Source organism: Elaeis guineensis, chromosome 16 (assembly GCF_000442705.2).
Source record: "Elaeis guineensis isolate ETL-2024a chromosome 16, EG11, whole genome shotgun sequence".
Lineage (NCBI taxonomy): Eukaryota > Viridiplantae > Streptophyta > Magnoliopsida > Arecales > Arecaceae > Elaeis > Elaeis guineensis.
This window is the reverse complement of record NC_026008.2, coordinates 35,485,410-35,511,216: the sequence shown is the minus strand read 5'-3', so window position 1 is coordinate 35,511,216 and position 25,807 is coordinate 35,485,410. Positions and strand designations below refer to the sequence as shown.

The 25,807-nt window shown below is 42.8% G+C and overlaps 1 protein-coding gene and 1 non-coding gene across 6 annotated transcripts in view; both read left to right on the top strand.

Annotated features, from left to right (window-relative positions):
* LOC105059496 (uncharacterized) overlaps positions 1-1,944 on the top strand; it is a 47,194-nt gene extending 45,250 nt beyond the window's left edge. For 2 of the 5 annotated variants that reach the window (XM_010942808.3, XM_010942806.3), the window contains 3 exons: positions 110-175; positions 247-434; positions 1,413-1,944. In XM_010942808.3, coding sequence (XP_010941110.1) covers positions 110-175; positions 247-408 — 228 coding nt within the window. In that variant the 3' untranslated portion in view covers positions 409-434; positions 1,413-1,944. Of the gene's footprint in view, positions 1-109; positions 176-246; positions 435-1,412 lie in introns of those variants that run through there. The other 3 variants (XR_834293.3, XR_834292.3, XM_010942807.3) reach the window with 2 other exon arrangements.
* A 16,785-nt stretch (positions 1,945-18,729) lies between these two features.
* On the top strand, positions 18,730-18,874 carry LOC114912667 (small nucleolar RNA snoR77). The gene has a single exon (XR_003798373.1). It is a non-coding gene; the product is annotated as a small nucleolar RNA snoR77 (small nucleolar RNA).
* The last annotated feature ends 6,933 nt before the right edge of the window (positions 18,875-25,807 follow it).

Sequence of the window (25,807 nt, the reverse complement as noted above, 5' to 3'; positions counted from 1 at the left end):
TAAAAAATATGTGGCATTCTAGTAAATGCCTTATACAGCTAAGTTTAGGATGACTATATCCAGGATTTTTAATATTTGGATTCCATATTTATTGAGGAAATTATTGCAGGTGTCGTGCCGTAAAAGCATGAAGGATGCATGTGAAAGGTTCATGTATGATAAGTTTAAGGAAAAGGTAAGAAAGAAACCTTTACTTATATAGGTCTAAGCTGTGGATTAAGTAGGTGCAAAACTTATTTTCTACAGATTGAAATGCCTATTGACAAGGCTGTTGATACGCTGCTGAGGCTGGAGCTTGTGACCGAGTTTCCTCTAGAAAGGAGCCTCCAATTGGAAGCTCTTCCATGTTCGGAGGCATGCAAAACCCTCAGAAAACGCTGGGATGGCTTGCTAAAATGGAGGACATGACACGTGCTTCCTAATCTTTCTTACAGGTGATTCCCGGCCTGCCTACTTTATGCTGCTATGTTGTTTGAGGGCTATTTGAGCAACATAAACAGATCGATTTCTAGACCTCTCCTACTAAATAGGAAAGCAAGGAGTTTACTAGAAGATGGACCAAAAACACTCTTGGCAGGATTGAGATGCATGTTGTATTGCCTCATCCTCTCAAAAACTCTGCGAAGGCAATCTGAATAGGACTCATGTGTCCTCAACTTAACAAAGATATCATCCACTTAATCCTCCATGCAATCATGCATGAGGTTGTGGAAGATGGTGACCATTGCCCATTGATAGGTTGCCCGGCCTTCTTAAAGCCGAAAGGCATAACCTTCTAACAGAAAGTTCCCCATTCTACTTGAAATGCAGTCTCATGCTGATCCTCTTGAGCAAGACGGATCTGGTTGTATCCGGAGAATCCGTCCATGAATGACGTCTTTCCAATTATTTTGTAATGCTATTTCCTTCGCCTTTTTCATTTTCTGTAGAGGCCTTTAGTCGTTGTTGAATTGCTACTGCTAGTAGTACTAGTACTAGTTTGAGGTTAAAATAGTAGACAGGATGGGAGCTTGAAATTTTCTGGAAGGGGCAATCTCATAGTTTTTGATTTGTGAAGATGCATTGTTAGGTGCTCTATTTTCCAATTGAGGCCGAACCTAAACCCATTATGTTCAACATGTTCATAAACATTTTAAAAGCTATTTGAGGGCTAACACACTGAATGAATAACAACATTGCTCGAGCTCTTGTCTATCTCTGCTTACAAGAGACTTATCATGTTCCTATATGGGATAAGAAACACCTGCTTTTAATGTACCTGGATTCATTTTTTTTAACACGATGTAATGTCTAATGCACATAAGGAACAGTTATACTATTGCTGTTATTGTCTACTTCTAGAGTATATGAGCCTTATCCTGTTCCTTTATGCAACAATGACAACCTCCACCTTTTAATGAACTCGGATGCAGATCGAGCCGGTATTCTTCTTTGCAGCAATCATCTGTGGGATTCTCTACCACTGGCTTGAAAACCATGAATGTTGCTTGGTCCAATGCTAAGAGCAAATACTGCTTGCCTGTGGCCATCAGCTTGAATCACTTAGTCGAGATGTTAACAATTATGGCTTCAAATTTTCACTAAGGCTAGTAATTTCTAGGCAATTTAAGTGCCTTAGTTATGGCCCAGAACCTGCATTGTATGTAAAAACATAACTGGATTATCATATTGTTCCTTCAAGTGCGCTGAGAAGAAGAAATTTTCATTGCATATTTGTCAACTTCAACCAGGTAGAAGATTTTTGTGGTCAAGGCCTTCCACAAGCGCTGCAGCCTCTCCATTTCTTCTATAGATACCTCAACGGACCATCAATATTCTGTTCTTTTCGTCACCAGTTATGTGTTGTTGTACAGCTACAAACAGCTGAGAACATTTGTGCATACGAAGACATTTTTGTACTCTTAAGAGCTCTGTGGAATGTTCCAAAATTAGCCTGCTTTTTCATAGTTATCGTATCATTAAATCTCCTTTTATTTTGCTTCTTCTCTCATCTCTTGGTGTGCAAATTACATATGTCAAGGAGTTTATCGGGCTTGGAAATGTGTAGAAATTTTTTAAACCGATCAAAATTCAGAATTCTAGTGATTCTGAAGATCAAAATCTTTAATATATACAATTTAATCTGATCTAATCCAAACAAAATATCTTTAGGGTCTGTTTGATTGGGAATAATCTGGTATGGAAAATAAATCTCATATTAAATTATCATATTTGGTATGAAAAAGGGAAAAGAGAGATGGTAAAAAAAAATAGTTGATTTTATACTTATTTTTTGGAAAGAGAAAGTAAAATAAATATCCTCAGAGGGTTGGTATTTGATAAATTTTTAAGTGATGGTAATCTATATTTGATAAAAATAATTTCAATAAAATTGCATATATAATCATTAAATTTATTTGATGTCTTTCCAAATGTATTCAATAGAAAGTGTTGGGTATAAAATAACCCCAGCCGAAGTTCGTAAGAGGCCGACCCTCCCAGGATTCTTCCGGCTTCCGATCTTGTGCGGCATCTTTCTGAACTCCTCCGGCCGTCCGAGCTTCTACAGTACCATTCGGACTCCCCCAGCAGTCGACCTTCCACAATGTTCTCCAGATTCTTCCAACGGACGAACTCCTATCATGCCATCCGGACTTCTCCAATAATAAGCTCCTTCATTCATCTATCGGATCGCTCCAAATGCTCTCTAGGCTTCACTATCAGCCGATTTTCTACAGTGATCGACTACTCTCCGAATCTCTTCCAGACTTCCTCCTGTCACGATCGACTATACTCCGAGCTTCTTTCGGATTTCGTCAATGTCCGAGCTTCTCCAGCAGCAGGACTTTTACAGTAGTCAGACTTCGTCCAAGTTTCTGCGATGGTCGATCGCCTTCTGAATTTCATCCGACCTCCTGCAAGAACCGGACTCTGTCCGAACTTCTACAACGGATGGGCTCCAGCGGCCGGATTTCTACTCCAAACTCCTATTGCAAGCAGACTCCATCCGAGCTTCTACGCTAAGCGGTCTCCATCCGGACTTCTACGGCAACCGGTCTCCATCCGAGCTTCTACGATAAGCGATCTCCATCCGGACTTCTATGGCAACCGGTCTCCATCCGAGCTTCTAGGATAAGCGGTCGCCATCCGGACTTCTACGGCAACCGGTCTCCATCCGAGCTTCTACGGTAAGCGGTCTCCATCCGGACTTCTACGGCAACCGGTCTCTATCCGAGCTCTATAGTAAGCGGCCTTCTTCCAGACTCCTACAAGAACCGAACTCCGTCCAAACTTCTACAGCGGTTGGATTCCTGACGAACTTCTACAACGGACGGGCTCCAGCAGTCGGATTTCTATAGTGACCGACTGTCTCCGGTGTCTTCCGTACCTCTCCAACCATCAACCTTCAACAGCGCCAGCCGACCTTCCACAGTGTCCTCCAGACTCTTCCAGCGGATGACTTCCGTCTGCAGCATCGACGTCTAAGGCACCCAACAACAGTTAACCCATCAGCAATCTCGGAAACATCCGAGCTTCGCTTAGATTGCTGAGACAGAGAGCTATTCCGCTCCACCAGGCGTCCCAACCGAGCTTCAACCGTCCAGCCCGAACTCTCTGGCAAGTCGTGACAACGGACATCACTCCACTCTCGGTAACAAACTCTACATGGCCCCATCACTCTCCGGCAAGTCACGACAACGGACACCACTCCACTCTCGGTAACAAACTCCACGTGGCCCCATCACTCTCTGGCAAGTTGCGACAACGGACACCACTCCACTCTCGATAACAAACTCCACGTGGCCCCATCACTCTTTGGCAAGTCGCGACAACGGACACCACTACTCTCCGTAACAAACTCCATGTGGCCATGAACGGCCCACTACCAGGTAGTTACGAACGTCGCTGTCAATCGGTTACGCTCTCCCATCTATAAAAGAGACCCCCCAGATATGTTTTCCTTTAAGCTCAAAACTCTATCTCGAAACTCTGCAAAAATCTCATTCGAGTACTCCATTTCTGTTGAAGCAGAGTACTGACTTGAGCGTCGGAGGGTCTTGCCGGAGCACCTCCAACTCCGATTTAGACTTTCCTTACAGGTCCCGACGGCGGTCGCGATCTCCTCGACTCCAGCTTCTCCGGTATCGGCAAAATTCTGCACCAACAGAATTGACGCTAGAGGAAGGGCCTGTGTCTTCGCAAGACCCTTGTTCTTAAAGGAGTACTCAACGGGACTGTCTCCGGTCATCTTCTTCGACATCTTCTTCTTCTCCGACCAGATCCCCACCTGATGTTTCCCCGAAAGGCATCCACTAGGCGATCTACGGCCTCCGTGGCCAGATCTCAGCGAGATCCGCAAGCTCCGACCTCGTCTCTAGTTTCTCAGGCTCCTCCTTCTCCGACAATGGCAGTCGGCATGGAGCAGTTCGACCTGCTGGTTCAGCAGGTCATGGGCCTCACCAAAGTGGTGCAAGCCATGCAGCAGCCGCAGGCATCTGTGCGGCTGGAAAGAGCATCGTCGGAGTTTCAGAATCCGACGATCGGGCGGCCCACTTGGGTCAGTCGCCCTATGTTCCCCGAAAAGGGGAAGCAGAGGGCGGAGAGCCCTCTGTCTGATCATGATTCCACCCCCGGAGGGTCCCTACCTCCGTTCTGCCAGAAGACTCTCGAGACTCGCGATCGAGAGGATCTCCTGGATCAAAGGTTCCAAGAGATGAACCGATGGATCGAAGAGCTCCGCCATGCTCCACCTACTTACGATGAGGATATCTGTACTGATCCTCTTTTTTCTCACATGATTATGCCGGAACCGATCTCGCCGAACTTCAAGCTTCTCTAATTTGAGAGCTACGACGGGACTTCGGATCCGGTTGACCATCTGGAGGCCTTCCGGACAATGATGCTGCTCCATGGTGCACCAAACGCCATCCTGTGCCGAGCTTTCCCATCTACCTTGAAGGGAGCAGCAAGAAATTGGTACTCGGCACTGAAGCTGGGCACTATCTTCTCCTTTGATCAAATGAGCCATCAGTTTGCGGCTTATTTCGTCAGCAGCCGGTATCTCTGGAGAGGTTCGGAGTCCCTCATCAACATCAAGCAAAAGGAGGGAGAATCCATCCGAACTTATGTCAACCGTTTAAACGCCGCCGCATTGGAGGTCCGAAACTTGGACCAATCAGTTGCAATGGCCGCCCTGAAGAGCTGTCTCCAAAAGAATGATCTTTTGTTTTTCCTGAAAAAGAAGTATCCCAGTAACTTCGCTGATTTGCTGGCTCGGGCCGAAAGATATGCCCGAGCAGAGAAAGCCTTCAAGCTGAAGGATGAAGAGGTCGCGAAGGAGCGGCAGGCGGATGACTCCAGCAAGCCCGCAGCTGAAAAAGGACCGAGTGAAGCTCGGCCACGTTCTCGAACTCTCCCCGGACACAAGCGTGTCCGAACTCCTCCCCAAGCTTGTAGGCAGAGAAGCCCGGACCGCAGAGTTCGGCAGAGCTCTCCCCCAGGAAGATTCCATAGCTACGCCCCTCTCAATGCTCCAAAAATTCAAGTGCTGATGGAGGTCAGGGAACAGCTGCCAAGGTCGGAAAGGATGTGCACATACCCCGAAAAGCACAACCCTAACAAGTTCTGTCTCTATCATCATGACCACGGCCACAACACGGAGGAGTGTATTCAGCTCCGAGATGAGATCGAGGAGCTCATCAGACGAGATCGATTCGACAGATTCAGCCGACGTCAGCCTGAAGGTAGGAAAGATCGACCGAGGGCCCTATCACAATCAGAGCCGTTAAGGAGGGAAGAACAGCCTGAAGATCGGCCTCCAATTGGGATCATCAACACCATCTCTGGAGGATCCCGACGGGGAGCAATCAGTGGATCGGTCGGACCGCCTAAGCGGCAGATGACTGAAGAATCTATAACCTTTACTGAAGAAGATGCCTGGGAGATTCAATTTTCTCATAATGATGCGGTTGTAGTTTCTTTAAATATTGCTGACTATGATGTACGCCGCATTCTTGTTGATAGTGAAAACTCGATCGATATTTTATTTTATGATGCATTCTCAAAAATGTTCATTCCGGATGGTCGATTAGGACCGATAAGCTTCCTGTTGGTAGGGTTCACTGGCGATGCTGTGCGAGTGGAAGGAGTAATAACTTTAACCGTAGTTGCAGGTCGGTACCCGAAACAATCTAGAGCATAAGTGGATTTTCTGATAGTAAGGGCACCGTCTGCCTACAACGCAATACTCGGCCGACCTAGCCTTAACGCTCTCCGAGCTGTGGTATCGACCTACCATTTGAAATTGAAATTTTCTACTAGCCAAGGGGTCGGAGAGGTCAGAGGAGATCAAGTCCTGGCAAGACACTACTATAACATAGCCTTACAAAGAAATGATCAGTCTGACCCCTGTCCGGTTGATGGATTAGACACCCGCGATGACCTTGCTGAAGAACGGGGTGAGCCAATTGAAGATCTTGTCTCAATTTCTTTGAACGATGGGAATGAGGAGCATGTGGTGAAAATCGGCTCCAACCTAGGAGAAGAGGTACAGACATGGCTCATCAATTTTCTACAAAAGAATGCGAATATTTTCGCTTGGGTTCCGACGGACATGCCGGGAATTTATGCGGAAGTCATGGAACACCGTCTAACTATTGATCCCAAATATCGATCGATGAAAGAAAAAATCCGAGGTCATGCATCAGAAAGGCAGAAAGCAATAGTTGAGGAAGTTGATAAACTCCTGAAAGCCAGATTGATCAGAGAAGTCAACTACCCGAACTGGATCTCCAATATGGTTCTCGTCAAGAAGGCGAACGGCAAGTGGAGGATGTGTATAGACTTCAAAAAGCTGAACAAAGCCTGTCCGAAGGACAGTTACCCTCTGTCCAGAATTGACCAATTAATGGATGCAACCTCGGGCCACGAGCTTCTCACTTTTATGGATGCATTTTTCGGCTACAATCAAATCAGGATAGCACCAGAGGCTAAAGAAAAAACTGCTTTTATCACTAATCGTGGCCTTTATTGTTACAGGATCATGCCTTTTAGCCTCAAAAATACAGGGGCGACCTATCAACGGCTGGTGAACAAGATCTTTAAAGAGCAGATCGGCCGCAATATGGAGGTCTATGTGGACGACATGCTTGTAAAAAGCAAATCCTCAATGAACCACATCGCCAATCTTGAGGAGACCTTCAGTGCCCTCCGAAAATACAAGATGAAGCTGAACCCAGCCAAGTGTGCTTTTGGAGTAACCTCAGGAAAATTCTTGGGCTTTATAGTATCGGGGTGCGGGATCGAAGCAAATCCGAAAAAGATTTGTGCCATTTAGGAAATGACCGCCCCAAAGTTAATAAAAGAAGTTCAGCGCCTTACTGGGAGAGTAGCAGCTCTAAATCACTTCATCTCAAGGTCGCCCGAACGGTGCCTACCTTTCTTTCAGACTCTCAAGCAGTCGAAAAACTTCTGTTGGATCACTGAATGTCAACAAGCGTTCGAAGAATTGAAGAACTACCTCGGCTCACCTCCACTATTAGTAAAGCCCGAACCCGAAGAGGAGTTGTTCCTATACCTGGCGGTCTCCCCTGTGGCTCTCGCAACAGTTCTGGTTAAGGAAGAAGCAAAAACTCAACAGTCGATCTACTATATAAGTCGAGTATTGAGAGACGTCGAAATCAGATATACTAAGTTAGAGAAACTAACTTACGCCTTGTTGATTGCAGCTCGAAGGCTCTGACCTTACTTTCAAGGGCACACCATAACACTGCTCACCGACCAGCCGATTAAGGCAGTTCTGCATCGAGCGGATGCTTTTGGAAGGATAGCGAAATGGACAGTCGAGCTCACAAAATTCGACATCAACTATCGGTCTCGGTCGGCGATAAAAATCCAGATATTAACAGACTTCATAGTGGAATGCACTATCCCGGAAGAAGCCAAACTTGAACGAGGTGAAGCTGACAACCCCGGGCTCCAACCGAACTCCCCTGAGGAAAGAACGGATCTTTCTGATGGTTTTTGGGTCCTCTATGTGGACGGTTCCTCCAACATATCAGGCACGAGTGTGGGCCTGATCTTGGTCAATTCGGAAGGAATTATCACGGAGCACGCACTGCACTTTGAATTCCCTGCGACAAATAACGGAGCAGAATATGAATCTCTGATTGCAGGACTGAGGATCGTCAAAAAATTAGAAATAAACCAGCTCCAAGTCTACAGTGACTCCCAATTGATGGTGGGATAAGTCAGCGGAAACTATGAAGCTCGGGAGGATAGTATGGCTAAGTATCTCAAAAAGGTAAAAGAGATCATCCCTGCTGGCAGCTTTGACATCAAGCAGATTTCAAGAGCAGAAAATACCAGGGCCGACCTTCTCTCCAAGTTGGCTACACTGGCTCCGACTGAACTATCCAAGAAAATCTTTTTCGAAGTTCTGAAGTGTCCAAGTACGGAAGAACTGCAGCTTGTAATAGAGATCAGCCATGAACCCAGCTGGATTGACCCACTGGTTGCATACCTCAAAGACGGGGTTCTTCCTCATGATGCAAAAGAAGCTCGGAAGCTTAGAAATCAGGCCTCCCGATATATCCTTTATGAAGGCAAGCTATACAAGAGGTCGTACTTTTTGCCCCTCCTGAAATGTCTCCGACCTTCTGAAGCCGATTTTGCCTTATGGGAGGTACATGAAGGAGTCTGCGAAAGTCATTTGGAGGCCAAATCTTTATCCCACAAACTGCTCCGACAAGGTTATTACTGGCCTACAATGTACCACGACTCCATCGAATATGTTAGAAAGTGTGATCGGTGTCAGAGATATGCGAATATCCAAAGACAGCCTGCCTCTGAACTTATACCCTTGAGTGTCCCATGGCTGTTTGCACAATGGGGGATGGATATCTTTGGACCTTTTTCCATGACATCCGGACAGCGAAAGTTCCTCCTGGTGGCAATTGACTACTTCACCAAGTAGGTCGAAGCCGAGCCTTTGGCGAAAATCACAGAAGCTAAAGTGCAGGACTTCGTCTAGAAGTCAATCGTCTATAGGTTCGGCTTACCCAGAACTCTTATTATCGATAATGGGTGACAATTTGCTGGAGCAAGATTTGCTGAATTTTGTGAGGACTTAAACATCTCTCATAACTTCATGTCAGTAGTCCATCCGCAGGCAAACGGCGAAGTCGAGGTGATTAACAGGACTCTGTTGCAAGGAATCAAGGCGAGACTTGAAAAAGCAAAGGGAACTTGAGCAGACGAGCTTTATCATGTGTTATGGGCATACCGAACTATCCAAAGACTGCCCACAGGGGAGACCCCCTTTGTCTTAGCCTTCAGAACAGAAGCCATGATCCCGATCGAACTCAAGCTTCCATCGGTGCGGATCGTGGCATTCGACGAGCAACGCAACTCACGGGATCTCAAGGCCAACCTCGACTTGTTAGAAGAAAAGTAGGAGACAGCTCAAGTTCGGATGATAGCCTACAAGCAAAAAGCAGCCCGCTACTACAACTCCCAGGTCAAGAGCAAAGCCTTCAGAGCGGGGGACTTAGTACTTCGGCGAGCCACTGTTTCACAACCTCAGAACCAAGGAAAACTTGCCCCTAACTGGGAAGGCCCGTATGAAGTCAGGGAGGTAGTCCAGGCCAGAACATACTATCTAAAAGAGCTCGGAGGAGCAGACCTTTCGCGACCATGAAATTCGAAAAATTTACGAATGTATTACCGATAACTTTACCTTAAATAAAAGTTTCATATTTGCATATATTTTTTTTTGGCATGAGCTTATAACAACAGGGAATAGCTCCTTCAGACAATCAAAATTAAGCGTGTCAGGAACAAGAGGAGAACCTCGTCCCGACACAAACGAAGGCTCGATTATTTAAAGACCGGATGGGGGGAGAGGCCCTTGCAACGGCCCTTATACACCTCCACAGCCATGTTAGGAACAGGAGGAGAACCTCGTCCTAATATGAGCACAAATGAAGGCCCGATTATTTAGAGATCGAATAGAGGGAGAGGCCCTTGCAATGGCCCTTATGCGCCCCTACAGCCATGTTAGGAATAGGAGGAGAACCTCGTCCTAACATGAGCAAGGCCGAAGGCTCGATTATTTAAAGATCGGATGGGGGGAGAGGCCCTTGCAATGGCCCTTATGCGCCCCCACAGTCATGTTAGGAACAGGAGGAGAACCTCATCCTAACATGAGCAAGGTTGAAGGCCCGATTATTTAGAGATCGGATGGGGGAGAGGCCCTTGCAACGGCCCTTATGTGCCTCCACAGCCCTGTTAGGAATAGGAGAAAAACCTCATCCTAACATGAGCTGAAATTGATTGTATCAGAAACAGGAGGAGAACCTCATCCTGACATAAATGAAGATCTGATCATTTAAGACCGGATGAGGAGAAGAGCCCCCTCAGTGGCTCCTCTACACCCCTACAACCCCGTTAGGAGCAGAGGAAAAACCCTCGCCCAAACATAAAGAAAGGGGGAGAGAAAAAGGTAAAGCGATGAGCTACACCAGAGATAAGAAAAAAGTAAACTACATCTAAGACACAAGGGACCTCGTCTCAACGAGGAAGAAAACTCTTGTCAAAAATCCTCAGTCTCTAAGGGGGAACCCAACACTAGCAGGAGAAAATAGACTTCCTCAAAGTAACGAGAAGTTCGGGCCCCAAGCTCGAATACTGGGAGAAAACTTCTAACTCGAATGGCCTCGAAAGGACCTTCGATCATGAACAAAAAGGACGAATCAACACGGCGATGACCAGGAACCTTCAAACAACGTCGACATCGAACAAGACAAAAGATAAGAGAAACTCGATAAACGACAACTCAGAGCAATAGTATACAAGGTGATGAGAAATTTTTATTTTATTTCATTAGTAAAGAATGCATTACAAAAGCCTTTGAAAGCCAAAAAAAAAAAAGAAGAAACAACAAGAAAAGAAAAGAATACATGGAGTAAAAGGTAAAAAAGCGTTAAGAAAGCTCGGCTTCTTCTGACTTCGAACTCTCGGTTCCAGCCATCGTCAGGGATTGCTTTAAGTTCTCAATTTTTTTTTTCAGTTCCTTCTTTCTTAACAGCATCTCCCGATACATTTGGTGGAACCACCGGCTCTCGCCCTCTGATTTCCGAAGCCTCTTCTTCAGAACTTCAGACTCCGTCTCTGTATCCTTGACCGCCTGCTGCTCATAGATCAGCTAAATTTTCAACCGCTGCAGTTCAGCCTTCTCCTTTCCAAGGGCCACGGACAGTTCTTCCATAGTCTCCCTCAAGGAGCGGAGCTCGTCGGAGCCTTGAACCGAAATGGCCTGGGCTCTCTCAGACAACTGTTTCTAAAGGCGAGCAACCTCATCGGTCGCCGTCTTGAGCCTCCTTCGGTAGTCGTCTACTTGCCCGCACCAGCCGACTCGGTAGGCGTTGTAGTTCGTCTCGATGTCCTGTAGCTGCTTCTGGAGGTCGGAGAATTTCTTCGACCAGTCCCGGTCGTGATCCACCTGAGTTGTAAGCCCGGACGAGCTCCCTTCCAATTGGCCGATCTTCTCCTGTGCGGCCGCCAACTCAACCTCGAGGGAGCTGATCTTAGAAGCCTGAGTCCAAGATCGATCGCTGGCGCATTTCTGGAGTTCCTCAAGCTCCTTCACGAAGTCGGCCTTCTTTCGGGTGTAGTCCATGAAGCCCCTTTTGTGGAGGTTCTGAAGGTGAGTAACCTCCACGGTAGCTTCCAAATGGCTCTTCCTCAGCCTGTGAAGTTCGTCACCCATCTTCTTTGATTTCTTCGTTAGGTGATGAACTTTCCTTCGGAGATCTCGGATCATCGACTTCAGAGGAATCTCCAGTGGTAGGAGAAGAGCTTCGGCAGGGCACTGTTGTCGGAAAACAAGAGCGTCATAATGTAAATCATTGCAAAAAAATAAAAAGAAGAAGAAGAAGAAGAAAAAGAAGCTCTCTGTAAAGAAGAATCCGAGTTCATTGATTAAATAGTTCTTAAGTATAAGAGAAAGAGAAAAAGTCACAATAAAAGAAAAGTACAAAATTAGAGGTTTCGGACCTCTGGAGCAGAAGTGGAGGAGCTCGGCGCCCCCGGAAGGTTGGTCGCGGTAGCCACGACAGTCGAAGAGGTCCCGACTGGAGGAAAATCGGCAACGGCTTCGGAAGGTCCAGTTTCATCATCGGACGCTTCATCTAGGAAGTCGAGGTCGAGTTCGGAAAACTTTCCGGCCATCTTCTCCTGGCAAAGCTCGAAGCCTTTGATGAAGGCGGCCTGGCCGAACTGGATGTTCAGATCCCTCATCTCGGAGGAGGTCTTGAACTCCTCCACTGCTTGGGCCCGTGCCTCCGAGACTAGGGTCGGGATCTGCTCCCTCAGCTTAGAGACCTTGACCTCTGCTTTCTTTCTTTCCTCCTCCATGGCGGCCTTCAGATCTGTCGAGGTTTGTTCCTCCTTCTGCAGCGCCTCTTGGAGACTCGCGACTTCGGCGACCTTCTCCTTGAGGTGGGCAGCCTTAGCCTGGCGGCCTTCCTCCGCCTGGGCTGCTTTCCTTTTTGCATTGTTCATCACCTCGATGTTGGCGATGAGTTGGTGTCCAATCTGCAAGAATAGCCAAGAAGTCAATATGAAAGCTAAGGGATAAGCTAAGTAAAGAAGCGAAAGGAAGAAAAAAGTAAATCGACCTACCTCAAGAAAGGACCCAAAGAGTCCTAAATCCTCTGTTCAGGATCGGCATGGACGATCCTATGGACGACCTCAGACAGGACGCACCCGTCGACCAATCTTTTTATTAAATCCTTATTGTTGAAGGGATTCTCCTCCGGATCCTCTTCGGAGCCATCGGCCCCCTCGATGGCAGCCCTGCTGCTACGGATCTTGCGGGCCAACGTCTTCTTCCTTCTCCTCCTTTCGACCCCCGGTGCCTCCTCGGGACGAGACCCTGGAGCGGGAACCTCAGCCGGAGGGCTTCTTGAAGAAGCTCAGGGGACTGCGGGCTCAACGTCGGAGGGGGCATCAACGGCAATGGCCGCCTGGCAGGCACAGTCGAGCTTGTCTCTTCTACCCTAGCCCTCTTAGCCGACCCCGAAGTTGCGGCACCTTTCCTCTTGTGGGCCTTGAGACCCTTGGCTAGCATCCGAGCTGCATCCACGTCCATATCTGCAATGAAAAAAGATCAGCATGGCTTAGAAACGAAATAAGAGAAAGAGGAAGCAGCGAATGACTTTATATATATATATATATATATATATATATATATATATACCGCCAAGGTTGAGAGGGCCCAGGTCGACATTAAATAAGAGTTGCTCCTTCAGAAGGTCGGAGAGGAGAGGAGCTGGATAAGCCTTAAGTTTATTGGAGGCTTCAAGGTCGTCCCATCCTAGGCTAGAAGCCCGACGGACGGAGTCCCTCAGGGAGCCCCAAAGGGGCAACCCCAGCTCCAAGGTCGGACATCGGATGTAGAAGTACCTCTCCTTCCAGTTGTGGATAGAAGAGGGGGCACCTTTCAGCAATCTCTTTCTACCGAACTGAGGGAAGAAGTACCACCAGTCTTTTGTCGAAGGATGATGCTTGAAAGTATAGAAATTCCTAAACAAGGAAAGGGTTGGCCGGACCAAGGCTAAACGATAGAGGGAAAGAAATCATATCAGAAACCTAAAGAAGTTTGGTGCTACAGAAACTAAAGAAATGTTTAAAAAGTAAAAAAGAGCAACAACAAAAGGTGGAAGTGGAAGTCGAAGCCCGACGCGGAAAGCTTCCTGGTATAAGCAGAAGCGGCCAGGGGGAGGGGCGCTAGCCTGGTCAGTTGGCCCAGAAAGCTCAAGCTCGTACTCCGAAGAAATCCCATACTGAATCCTAATCAGCGAGAGTTCATCCGAAGTCAGAAAGTTGAGAATGGTGTCCGGTATAAAGACCGGACGAGGTCCATCTACAGAACTAGGATTTTGGGGGGCTGGAACGGACAAACTTCTAGAACTACTAGAGGAGGAAGTGTTGGAGGACATTTTGAATCAAGTGAAAACCCAAAAAAAAATTCCAAATTAAAAAAAATAAGAAACAAGACGCTCGCAGAGAAACCGAACGGGCGGAACGTAGGGGTGGAAATAGACCAGGCCAGGCCAGGCTTTGGCTTAAACAGGCCAGGCCTGTATTATAAAATACTAGCCTGAGCCTGGCCTGTTGGACTAATTCAGACTTAAAATGAGGCTCGACCTGGTCTGTTTTGCAAAATAAAAAAGCCTGGCCTAGTCTGAAAGCCTATTTTAAAAGACTCTTCTGTCTTCTTGATTCTCGAAAGGACTAAGATAATTGGATATTGATGGGTAAGATCAATAATTAATTAATTATATATATTAATAAAATAATAATTTTTATTAAATTATATATATATATATAATTTATACAGACCAGCCTGCAGGCTTTCAGGCCAGGCTTTGGAATTTTAGGTCTGACCTATTTATTTAAATAGGCCTTTTTAAAAGCCTATACCTGGCTTATTTAGATAAATAGGTCAGGCCAGGCCAGGCCGACAGCAGGCCAGGTCGTAGGCCCCTGACAGGCCGCCTGGCCTATTTCCATCCCTAGCGGAACGCAAAGGAGAAAAAATAGAAAAACAGTAAGAAAAAGAAGGGTTCCGGAACTAATCTAGGCTGGTCCGAGAGATGCAGAAGGGCAGCGAGGACGATGGAGGACAACCTGAAGGGCGCTTAAGGTCGAGAGGGATGCTGGAGGAGGACGAAGCTCTCGGGGAAGGAAAGAGAACCGAAGGAAAATCTCAGGCAAAGTGAAACCCCTGAAGGAGGGGGGCGGGTTTAAATAGGCCTCAGGATCCGGTGCAATGATGATTGCAGATCTCTTTTAGCCGATCTACGATTGCCGCATGTCCTACTCATCGTGGCAGACGACTGACAACTGACAGAATCATTATTGCGCCGTACCTAGAGCAATACTCCAGCAAAAATTTTGAAAAAATCTTTTCGGATCACCTCAATTTGAAAAGACCCCAGCTCCAGCGTGCCAAATGCCAAGATATCTGAAAACAATCGAGTACAGAAATCGAGGGAGACAACTTCGGCTGTAAAAATTTCTCTGTACTTCCTTCATTCGATACCCGAACTCGAAAGTAGGGGGACTGGTGTTGGGTATAAAATAACCCCAGCTGAAGTTCGTAAGAGGCCGACCCTCCCAGGACTCTTCCAGCTTCCGACCTTGTGCGGCATCTTTCTGAACTCCCCCGGCCGTCCGAGCTTCCACAGTACCATCCGGACTCCCCCAGCAGTCGACCTTCCACAGTGTCCTCCAGATTCCTCCAACGGACGAACTCCTATCGTGCCATCCGGACTTCTCCAATAATGAGCTCTTTCATTCATCTATCGGACCACTCCAAATGCTCTCTAGGCTTCACTATCAGCCGATTTTCTACAGTGATCGACTACTCTCCGAATCTCTTCCAGACTTCCTCCTGTCACGATCGACTATACTCCGAGCTTCTTTCGAACTTTGTCAATGTCCGAGCTTCTCCAGCAACAGGACTTCTACAGTAGTCAGACTCTGTCCAAGTTTCTGCGGTGGTCGATCGCCTTTCAAATTTCATCCGAGCTCCTGCAAGAACCGGACTCCGTCCGAACTTCTACAACGGATGGGCTCCAGCAGTCGGATTTTTACTCCGAACTCCTATTGCAAGCAGACTCCATCCGAGCTTCTATGCTAAGCTGTCTCCATCAGGACTTCTATGGCAACTGATCTCCATCAGAGCTTCTACGATAAGCGGTCTCTATCCGGACTTCTACGGCAACCGATCTCCATCCGAGCTTCTACGATAAGCGGTCTCCATCCGAACTTCTACGGCAATCGATCTCTATCCAAGCTTCTACGATAAGCGGTCTCTATCCGGACTTCTACGGCAACCGGTTTCCATCCAATCTTCTACAGTAAGCGACCTTCTTCCGGACTCCTACAAGAACCGGACTCCGTCCGAACTTCTACAGCGGTTAGATTTCGGACGAACTTCTACAACGGACGGGCTTCAGCAATCGAATTTCTACAGTGACCGACTGTCTCCGGTGTCTTCCGTACCTCTCCAGCCATCAACCTTCAACAGCGCCAGCCGACCTTTCACAGTGTCCTCCAGACTTCTCCAGTGGATGACTTCCGTCTGCAGCATCGACACCTAAGGCACCCAACAACAGTTAACCCGTCAGCAACCTCGGAAACATCCGAGCTTCGCTTAGATTGCTGAGATAGAGAGCTATTCCGCTCCACCAGGCGTCCCAACCGAGCTTCAGCCATCCAGCCCAAACTCCCCGGCAAGTCGCGACAACGGACACCACTCCACTCTCGGTAACAAACTCCACGTGGCCCCATCACTCTCCGGCAAGTCGCGACAACGGACACCACTCCACTCTTGGTAACAAACTCCACGTGACCCCATCACTCTCTGACAAGTCGCGACAATGGACACTACTCCACTCTCGGTAACAAACTCCACGTGGCCCCATCACTCTCTGGCAAGTCGCGACAACGGACACCACTACTCTCCATAACAAACTCCACGTGGCCCTGAACGGCCCACTACCAGGTAGTTACGGACGTCGCTGTCAATCGGTTACGCTCTCCCATCTATAAAAGAGACCCCCCAAATACGTTCTCCTCTAAGCTCAAAACTCTATCTCGAAATTCTGCTAAAATCTCATTCGAGTACTCCATTTCTGTTGAAGCAGAGTACTGACTTGAGCGTCGGAGGATCTTGCCGGAGCACCCCCAATTTCGGTTTAGACTTTCCTCGTAGGTCCCGACGATAGTCGCGATCCCCTCGACTCCAGCTTCTCCGACATCGACAGAATTCTGCACCAACAGAGAGCTTTTGTAAAAAAATTAAGATGAAAATGACATTATATAAAGAGTTATGTGATTATAATCATTATATAAAAATTAATTAAAAATAATAATATTATTTTAATATTAAAAAAATATTTTATATTGAAGACTATATTTGTAAATTTGATCATATTTCTACCTAGATTTACTTGAAACCAAACGTATTAATCTTTTTCGATATTATTTTTTAAAATAATTTTTTTATCAATCAAATATAATAAAAATTATTTTTTTTATAATTATTTTTTAAATAAATAATTTTTAAAAATTGATAGATTGCTCCGTAACCTAACGTATCCCAACCAAACGGCCCTTAAGCGAAAATTTGAGAGTAAAGTCGAGTTGAAAGTCCAGCTTATTCCACTACAACGCTCGCCTCTCTCTCTCTCTCTCTCTCTCTCTCTCTCATTTATTTTTGCATGTTACTTAGTCAAGTTGTGTATTTCGCTTGGTCATGTTTACTTAGATTACCAAACCTGATCAAATCTTCCATATCTTGCTCATTGGGAGTCATACCTAGCTAAGGGTGGCAAAGGATGGGTTCGAGTCAAGTTCACGTCGACTCAAGCTGCACAAATAAACATACGCAATCAGGGGTGGCTCAACATCTTTGGAGGCCTAAAGCTAAAAATGAAGGCGGGACCAGAGAGGACCTTCTTCCGAGCTCCGACTTTCGAGAAACGAAGGCGGACCGGCGGGCCGCCGGCCCGGCGCACAACCGGGGTGAAGGGGGAGTGTCGAAAAACAAAAAAAAATGAAGAAACTTACCGGTGGAGGTCGGGGGGTGGACCGCCGCCAGGGAGGGGCCTTCTTCGGTTCTTCCGGGCTCTGGCTTTCGAGAAACGAAGGCAGACCGGCGGCCCACTGGCCGCTGTCGCCGTCGGAGAAGAAGCGGAGAGCCTCCTCGAGGCGCTTGAGGACGGAGAGGTAGCCGGGGAGGTCGGCGTCGGGGTCGGAGAGGAGGGGCCGCAGCAGCCGCTCGAGGCCGTGGACGGCGTCATTGCGTCAAACACCTTGAGAACGGCGGCAGCGGGGCTGACGGCGCGGTCGATATGGCCGCCGACGGCAGCGAGGGCGTCGCGGTGGGCGCGGATCGGGCGGACGGAGGCCTCGAGGGAGGGGAGGCGCTGGTGGATCTCGTCGAGGCGGGGGCCAACGCGGGCCAGCGCTGCCGAGTGCCGACAGGCGGCCGGAGGCGGAGCTGCGGTCCCGCGGAGACATGGAGGCGGAGCCGCGGAGCGCCGGAGGCCTGGAGGGTGGCTCAGGCGGGACCAGGACGCCGGAGGCGGAGGCGGGGGGCCTCCTGGGGGCGGGGGCCTAAGACAAGGGCTTCGGTGGCCTTACCCTTCAGCCACCCCTGTACGCAATTTTGAAACTTGATACTAGGTGAGGATTGGCTCGAGTTAAAAATAACCCGATCTATTCTGACCTAATCTCCCATCTAACGGTGAATTAAAATTTCAATCTCTATACACATGCAACTCGATCTGATCCGATGTGACCTGACATCGTAGAACACTGCCCTCATCGACCGTGCTGAGCTGGATTCAAGTTATCCAGCAAAGAGAGAGTATATAGGTCATTTCATTCACCCAATTAGGGTTTTGGTACTCCCCTATATCTATGCGTGTCTCAATGGCTGCAAGATGCGAGCTTTTCTTTTCCGAATGATGGAAAGATCTCAGGCTTCAACAATTCATCACAGCCGGCTATTCCAGATTGAAGGTTGAAGGGCTTTCGGGATTCCCTTTTGCAATTACCTATTTTGAGCTTTGCCTTCCTTTTTTCGGTGTTATTTTTTTTCCTCGGTTTCAAGATTTTTGGTTGATTTATTCGCTTTATTATTGCTTTGTTTGCTGTATAATCGAGCAATGAATCAGGCAGCCCCTTTGCCTCATCCACTGGCATCGGAGGTGTTGTTTTGCTCGGAGAATAACGCATCGCTTTTGCTCTTCAGATTGGCTGAGAGGAAGGGGCTTTTCCCTTTCTACCCTGATGCTGGTCTAGTAGGCCTAAGTACATCTATGTTCCATGGATCTAATTGAAGTTTCTTCTTTTTTATATATAAATAAATAACATGATTATTTATTTGATAATTTTTCTATTTTCTTTTGTTTTTTTTTTCTTTTTCTTTTTCTTCCATTGTTGTGATTAATCATTGTTCAATTGAGCGGTTTAAGTATGTTCCCATTGTTTTATTGACCATTCCGGGAAGGATATGTGGTGCTTTTCTTGTATGTTAAAAGTCCTGAAGGTTATTGCTGACTATCAGTTCTTGTGAATGATGTTGTGCATGCCTTGGAGATGGTTCAAAACCTTGGGAGCATTACATCAAACAAGAGGTGGCCACAGAAGTCGCGCCCACTTTGTTTGATGAACTCCAAGGCAAAAGATTGAACATTTTGGTGGTTGAGTGATTGAGTTGGTCAACCAAAGTCCCAGAAACAATCAACAACCATCCCGGCCATTAGATTCTAAAGAGTAATCCTAGTAATAGACATTTTTTTTTGGTATATAAAATGTTTTATTGTTTGCGCTGTTAAATTGAGGTTTTCACTGTACTGTATAATTAATTGGGTATCCTCATCTTAGCCTGCTTTAGGCCCTCTTTGGATGTTGCTACAGAGGAATTGCTTCATTGAAGGTGTATTTAAACTAAGATTTTCATTCCAAGTGGTTCTTCAAAGCAATGATTTTGTCAAGATACCATTGGCTTATAAAGTATGTTTTTTGAGAAGCAAGGTCTTGGTTGCTGTGTGATGCACAGTTTCTATATTCACCAGATTATTGATAAGCTTTTGATTTTTTGTTTTTTGGGTCAAATGATTGTTTAAATTATTCTCCATAAGAGAATTGATTCAAACTGTTTAATTATTTTCGAGCTATAGAAGAATTTCTATGATTTATTCATAAGTTGTTCATGAATAATTTAAAAAATTATTTGGCACAAATTAATAATATCATATTTTCTTGCTGCTAGTTATATTTTTTGCCTGTAATTTTTATTCTTCTTTCTCCTACATTTTTTTTAAGCAAATAATTATATAAATATTTTAGAAAGTTCATATTTTCTACTTTATTTATCTATTTCTATTTTTTAGTTATCCAATTTATTTTGGAGCTTTAGATGAAATTATAGGATTGCTTTTTGGAATTCGGCAATTCTATCTCTAGCCTAATTGATCCTGAGTGCAGAACTTGGGACCACATCATGACAACAGGTTTTTATCATTGGTTGAGGTGACCATAAGTAGAACATTGATTGGTCATTGGTATATATATACCTGTCATTCCTATTATTCTTATTTCTTATATAAGAATATGGATATAGATACCAATTGGGTGCTAAAAGTATATAGCTACTTAAGGATGAATTGGCTATCAATGGATATTATTGCAAAATGCATGCATAAAATGAGTAATACTTATTGGGCGTGGCAATATTTCATTTTGGTTGTTTGTAAGAGCAAATAAATGATCAAAATAAAGAATAAAAAATAGTTACATTTACTTAATTAATTGACTATTTTTCTAATTTGGTGATTTTTTTACATTGCTTTATCATGTTAACAGTTTTAGCTAATTTATATATATTTAATAATATTTTAGGATTAACATATTGTACCATTTTTGTTGAAGTCAAAATTAAAGTGAGCTTTTCTCTGCCATATAAAAATATGAGTCTTCAAAGTTAAAAATATTTCTTCTAAAAAATATTTTTTAAAAATATTCTTTCTTCTTCTTCTTCTTCTGGATTACCCATATGATTTCGATCGAATACAAATAAGAAAACAAAATTAAAATCTCAGTTTTAGGCCAAAATAAAATATAATCACAATTAAAAGAACAAATAAATAAAAAATTATATAAGAATTAGGCCTGTTGGCCTGCGCAGTCCACAATCTTCCAAGAACTTATCCAAATTTCAGATTACTTAAGTCCCAATCTGTTGGTCTACAAGAAGTACAAGAATTCTTCACCCATTACATTCCAGCTCTAGTCCAATTCTACTGAATTATCCAAATAGACCCTAACTTTAACAAATGTCTCAATTGTCACTACAAATCAATATTTAATTCACCCAATTCCAATCACATTTTTTGTCTAGTTTGGAGACCATTAGCCAAGCGTATATACCAATAAAACTGTCCCAATTTGGGTTTGTGTGTTCCTAAATTTTTTTACGTGTGCAATTTTGTGCCCCGCTAACTTTATGAAAGCTAGATCCAAATGGCAATTGGACTTATAAAACGTAGATCACGTTCATGTCAAGAGCTTAGCTAACCTAATCCTATCAAAATTTTACAGCTGCCAATGTGAGCAAATCGAAATTTAGGTCTTTTAGAGCATCATAAAGCACTTTTTGAACATCATAAAGTGCTTTTTGGATAAGAAATTGTGGAGAAAAAATCTATTTGAAAAAAAATTTATTTTAATTTTTTAAATATTTTTTAATTAATATTAAAAAATTATTTTGAATTAAATAAATTTTTTTTGTGATTTTATAATTATATCTTATATCATATCGTATATTATTATTATATTATAAATATAATATAATATAATAATAAATTGATATTATGATATATTATAAATATATAACATAACATATTATGGTATTATTATATTATAAAAATATAATTTGATATAAAAATATTTAATAATAATATAATATAATATATTATGTTATAATTTATTATTAGATTAGATTATAAACTTTTGTAGTATATTATATTATATATTACATCAGAATTATGATAATAATATCATACAATAAAATAATATTCATATTATAAATATATAATATAATCTATTATAATATTATAATATTATAACATAATATAATAATTTATTATTAAATTAGATTATAAGTAATATATTATATTAAATATAAATTATATTATAAAAATATAATATAATATAATAATATTTTAATATATAATAATATAATATATTATATTATATTATTTTTTACTATACAACATCATGTAATATCTTTTATTATGATTTTACCGTACCAAAAATATATTTTTGATTTAATTATCAAATATATATTAAAATTTTAAAATATTTTATAAATATAATTAGTAGACGGCAAACAATTTTTTTCTGTAAAACTCTATCTCCAAGAGCTCTAAAAGTTCAAGTACCAATGGCAATTCCAATCAAAACCTTAATCCATACTTTTTCCAACCTTTACTTTGAGACCCGTTTTATCTTGCCCTAGCTATTTGACGTTGAGCCCGGTTCAAGCTTGGGCAGTCAGATTCCTTGCTGGATTCGGATCACTGTCTGAACCTTGATGCAAAACTAGGATCTAGCATGAGAGCAGGAACTTAAAACAGATAACTCACTTAGTCATTATTGCAAACACCATGCTGTCTGCCACTCGTCCGGAAGACCAGACACCCATCCCTTGCGTGGGACATTGTTTGGGCACATGGTGCCACACATGTCCTGCCGTCCATTTTATTTATTTATTTATTTATTTATTTTTTTGCCTTGGATGCGTCCTTTTTGCCAACCAAACTACTTTGTTCCCTTTCACCCTAGATCGCCCGACTCTGCAACAGCCTGGCCCTCTTGGCCTCCTTTTGGTGGGACCCAAAATTATCTTTCTCAATCTAGTGGATAAATCCAAAAAAGATGAAGTGTTGCATGTGATTGGGATTATTGAACGGCTTTTTGGGTTGTTCTTTAGCCCTGGGAAAGGTTTGGATTCATGGTTGTTCAGGTGTTTTTGTAGCACCTCACTTGAGTGACATCAATTGATCAAGTCTTGTGAACTGCCTTCTTGAACCACACCAAGCTCAAGTCTTTAAATTTTGCTACGGTTGTTATTAATGGCCACGATTGAAAACTCTAATCCTAGTAACTTTAATGGGTTATTCTTTAGCTAAGAAGATTTTTCAAAGCCGGATGTTGATAATGACTGTTATAGTGACATATAATGGTTTGTAGCAGTAGTCAATGTAATATGTTAAGAGAGAATATCTACTTCTCTTATATCCAAAATCAATAATTGACATTCAAATTGAAGACTCATACCATTGATGCTAATACTAAAGTAATCTACTCACTTATTAGAATAAATTTCATTCTCTCTACAGCTATCTTTTTTCTTATTCTAATTTTATAAATATGTGTTGTATTAAAACAAAGGTTTGGCTTAGCTCATTTAGCGTTCAATGAAGAATTGAAGAACTTATTTGATATCCTTATATTAGTTTAAAAAGAATTCATCTTCATAAATAAAGAAAGCATTGTCAATCTTAATTAATTTATATGTTAGAGTGAAATTGAGTGTAGGAAGCGGGAGTTGGGGGGGGGATTATGATGTTGGAAGGTGTAACTAGAAAGAGATTTTTTTAATCAAAAAATTACTTTAGATATAGGACATATGTATGAAAGACTTTGCGACTCGATCATATATGATGGAATTATCAAAACTTTGATTTTTTTCCCCCAATCCTATTTGTAACTCATCGAAGGTTTGAGTGTAAAAAAAGAAGATGTATGCGACAATTCCTCACTCTAAGGATTTCATCTGAAATGTATAACTTTGTAGATATGTACTAAGATATTTAAATACATGAATTTTATATGAATCATATGATAAAGTATCATATCATTTAAGCTATTAAAAATGCCTAGAAATCAAAATTTATGCATTTTCATCGTCTTTAATATATACATCATACAGACAGTAATAAGCAAGCTCTATTATATTGAGGATATTTGTATTTATTTTGAGAATCAATTTTATTGATCATAATATATATGTATTGAAATGTATAGATTTAAAATCAAATAGCTTTCAATAATCATCTATAGTAAAGTGTTGTCTTATATCATTGTGACCATATTGTCTTCACTTGATGTATAAGTAAAAGTCTAGTTGTTGCCCAGCTATGCAACCCAAGAGGGGGGGGGGTGAATTGAATTTCTAAAAAATTTAAACTTAACTTACAACTTATGAAGAATACTTAACAATGGCAAGATAAGTAAGGAGAGTGTAATTGATGCAAGGGTAATGGTTGGATGCAAGAATGCAAGAGAATAAAAAAGTTTAAAAGGAGAGCAATTAAGCACAACACAAACAAAAGGATTTATAGTGGTTCGGTGCCAACCTTGCACCTACATCCACTCCCCAAGGTCCTACTTGAGAATTTCAATCCACTAACTTGTATTCAACCTGAATACACTCATCGAAAACTCCGACTCTAGCTATCCCAAGTTAGTCCACTTATTTTTTGGGTACAAGCCAACCCAATACAATCCGATTCAAGGTTCGGATCAATCTTCTCACATTTTGAAACCCTTCCAAAATAAAAATAATGACTCAAAAAAGGTATTACAGTTAACAGCACAAAAATACAAAAGAAGCTCCTTTAATGAGCGAATAAGGCATTAAATACACTTTACACAATTTAAAGAAAACTCTTTCTGATTTCTTCAAAGTAGTTGGAGATTTGAATGAGCACTTAAGGAGTTGGTGAACTTGAATTAAAAAGCTTCTTGAACGCTTTAAGTGGGCTCTTGCTTAAAGTTGTAAAGAATGCTTGAAGAACCTTTTTCAAAAATCTCTCTCTTTCTTCTTCTCTTTGATTCTCTCTTTTAAGTCCCTTTATATAACTTCAAATAATGATGGAGAGTAATCTGGGCTGAAATAGAGCTGTTAGAGCACATTAAATGAGCATTAAATGCAATTGAAACAGGTTAAAAACTAGTCGTTGTGAAACTTTTCCGTCACAGGAGTCGACTCATAGGGTTGACTCATAGGGTCGACCTCTGTGGAATAGAACAGAAAATGACTGTTCTATAATTTTGACCTGCAAAGCAGCAGAGGTCGACTCATAGGGTCGACTCATGCCAAGGGGTCGACCCATGGGATCAACTCACAGAGAATGCCAGCCAAAATTTCAGCATGTCGTTCAGCCCTTTAAGCCATGAGTCGACTCATGGGGTTGACTCAAAAATAAAAATCTGATTTTCTTACAAAATATACTTCCAAAAATGTTGAAATTTTCTCCAATGAATTGTACGTCTTCAGTTCTTGCTCTTGAGGCTTCTGAATCAGGTCTTGACAAAATTATGATTTTGCCCCTGAGATGCAATATATCTTTTTCCAAGCCAGAATCATTAGTAATCCCCTCAAATGCTTTGTAATCATCAAAATCAATTCAAGGAGCAACAATCTTTTCCTTTTTGATGATGACAAAATATTTGAGCAAAAGCATATAGAAAATATTGAACATTAATTTTAAATTTATGAAGATGCATCACTTAGATATTATTGTCAAGTATTGGAACGAGATGCATCATAAGCAGTTTAAGGAATAAATTTGAAATTTGCTGTAAATCTGAAATTTGCTTATAAGTGCATTTGCCTGGAAAGAAAAAACTGATTTTGATTCTTTGGCATATGACACATGTGTTGTTCATTCTTTAATGCTCTTATTGCTTAATCAAAATCCTCTTCTCGATTTTTGAATTGGTACTTAATGTGCAATCTTTATTGCTCTTATTGCTTTGCTCAATCTCAATCTTGATTCTCTACTCCTCCTTTTTGACAGCATCAATTGAGATTCTCTACTCTCCTTTTTTTTGAATATATTTTCTTTATTTCTTCCTTTTGATGGGATCAATTTTACATTTTCAGCTTCCTTCTTTATTTCTTATTGTTTTACTCCCCCTCAATATAGCAATCGTAAAAAAATATATATCAATTTGCTCATTGAAAAGATATTGCTATTCAAGAATTTCAGAATTTAAAAGTAACTCCATTTGATCAGAGATATTCATTGAAAGTTAAAGTATATATATATCCAAAAGATGAGTAAGTACGAAGATGTTTCAATACATAAGTGTTGACTTAGAGTACAAATGACATGGATAGAAACTATCCAAGAGTCAATCAGTCAACATTACATTACATGGCCTACAAGATAGATCC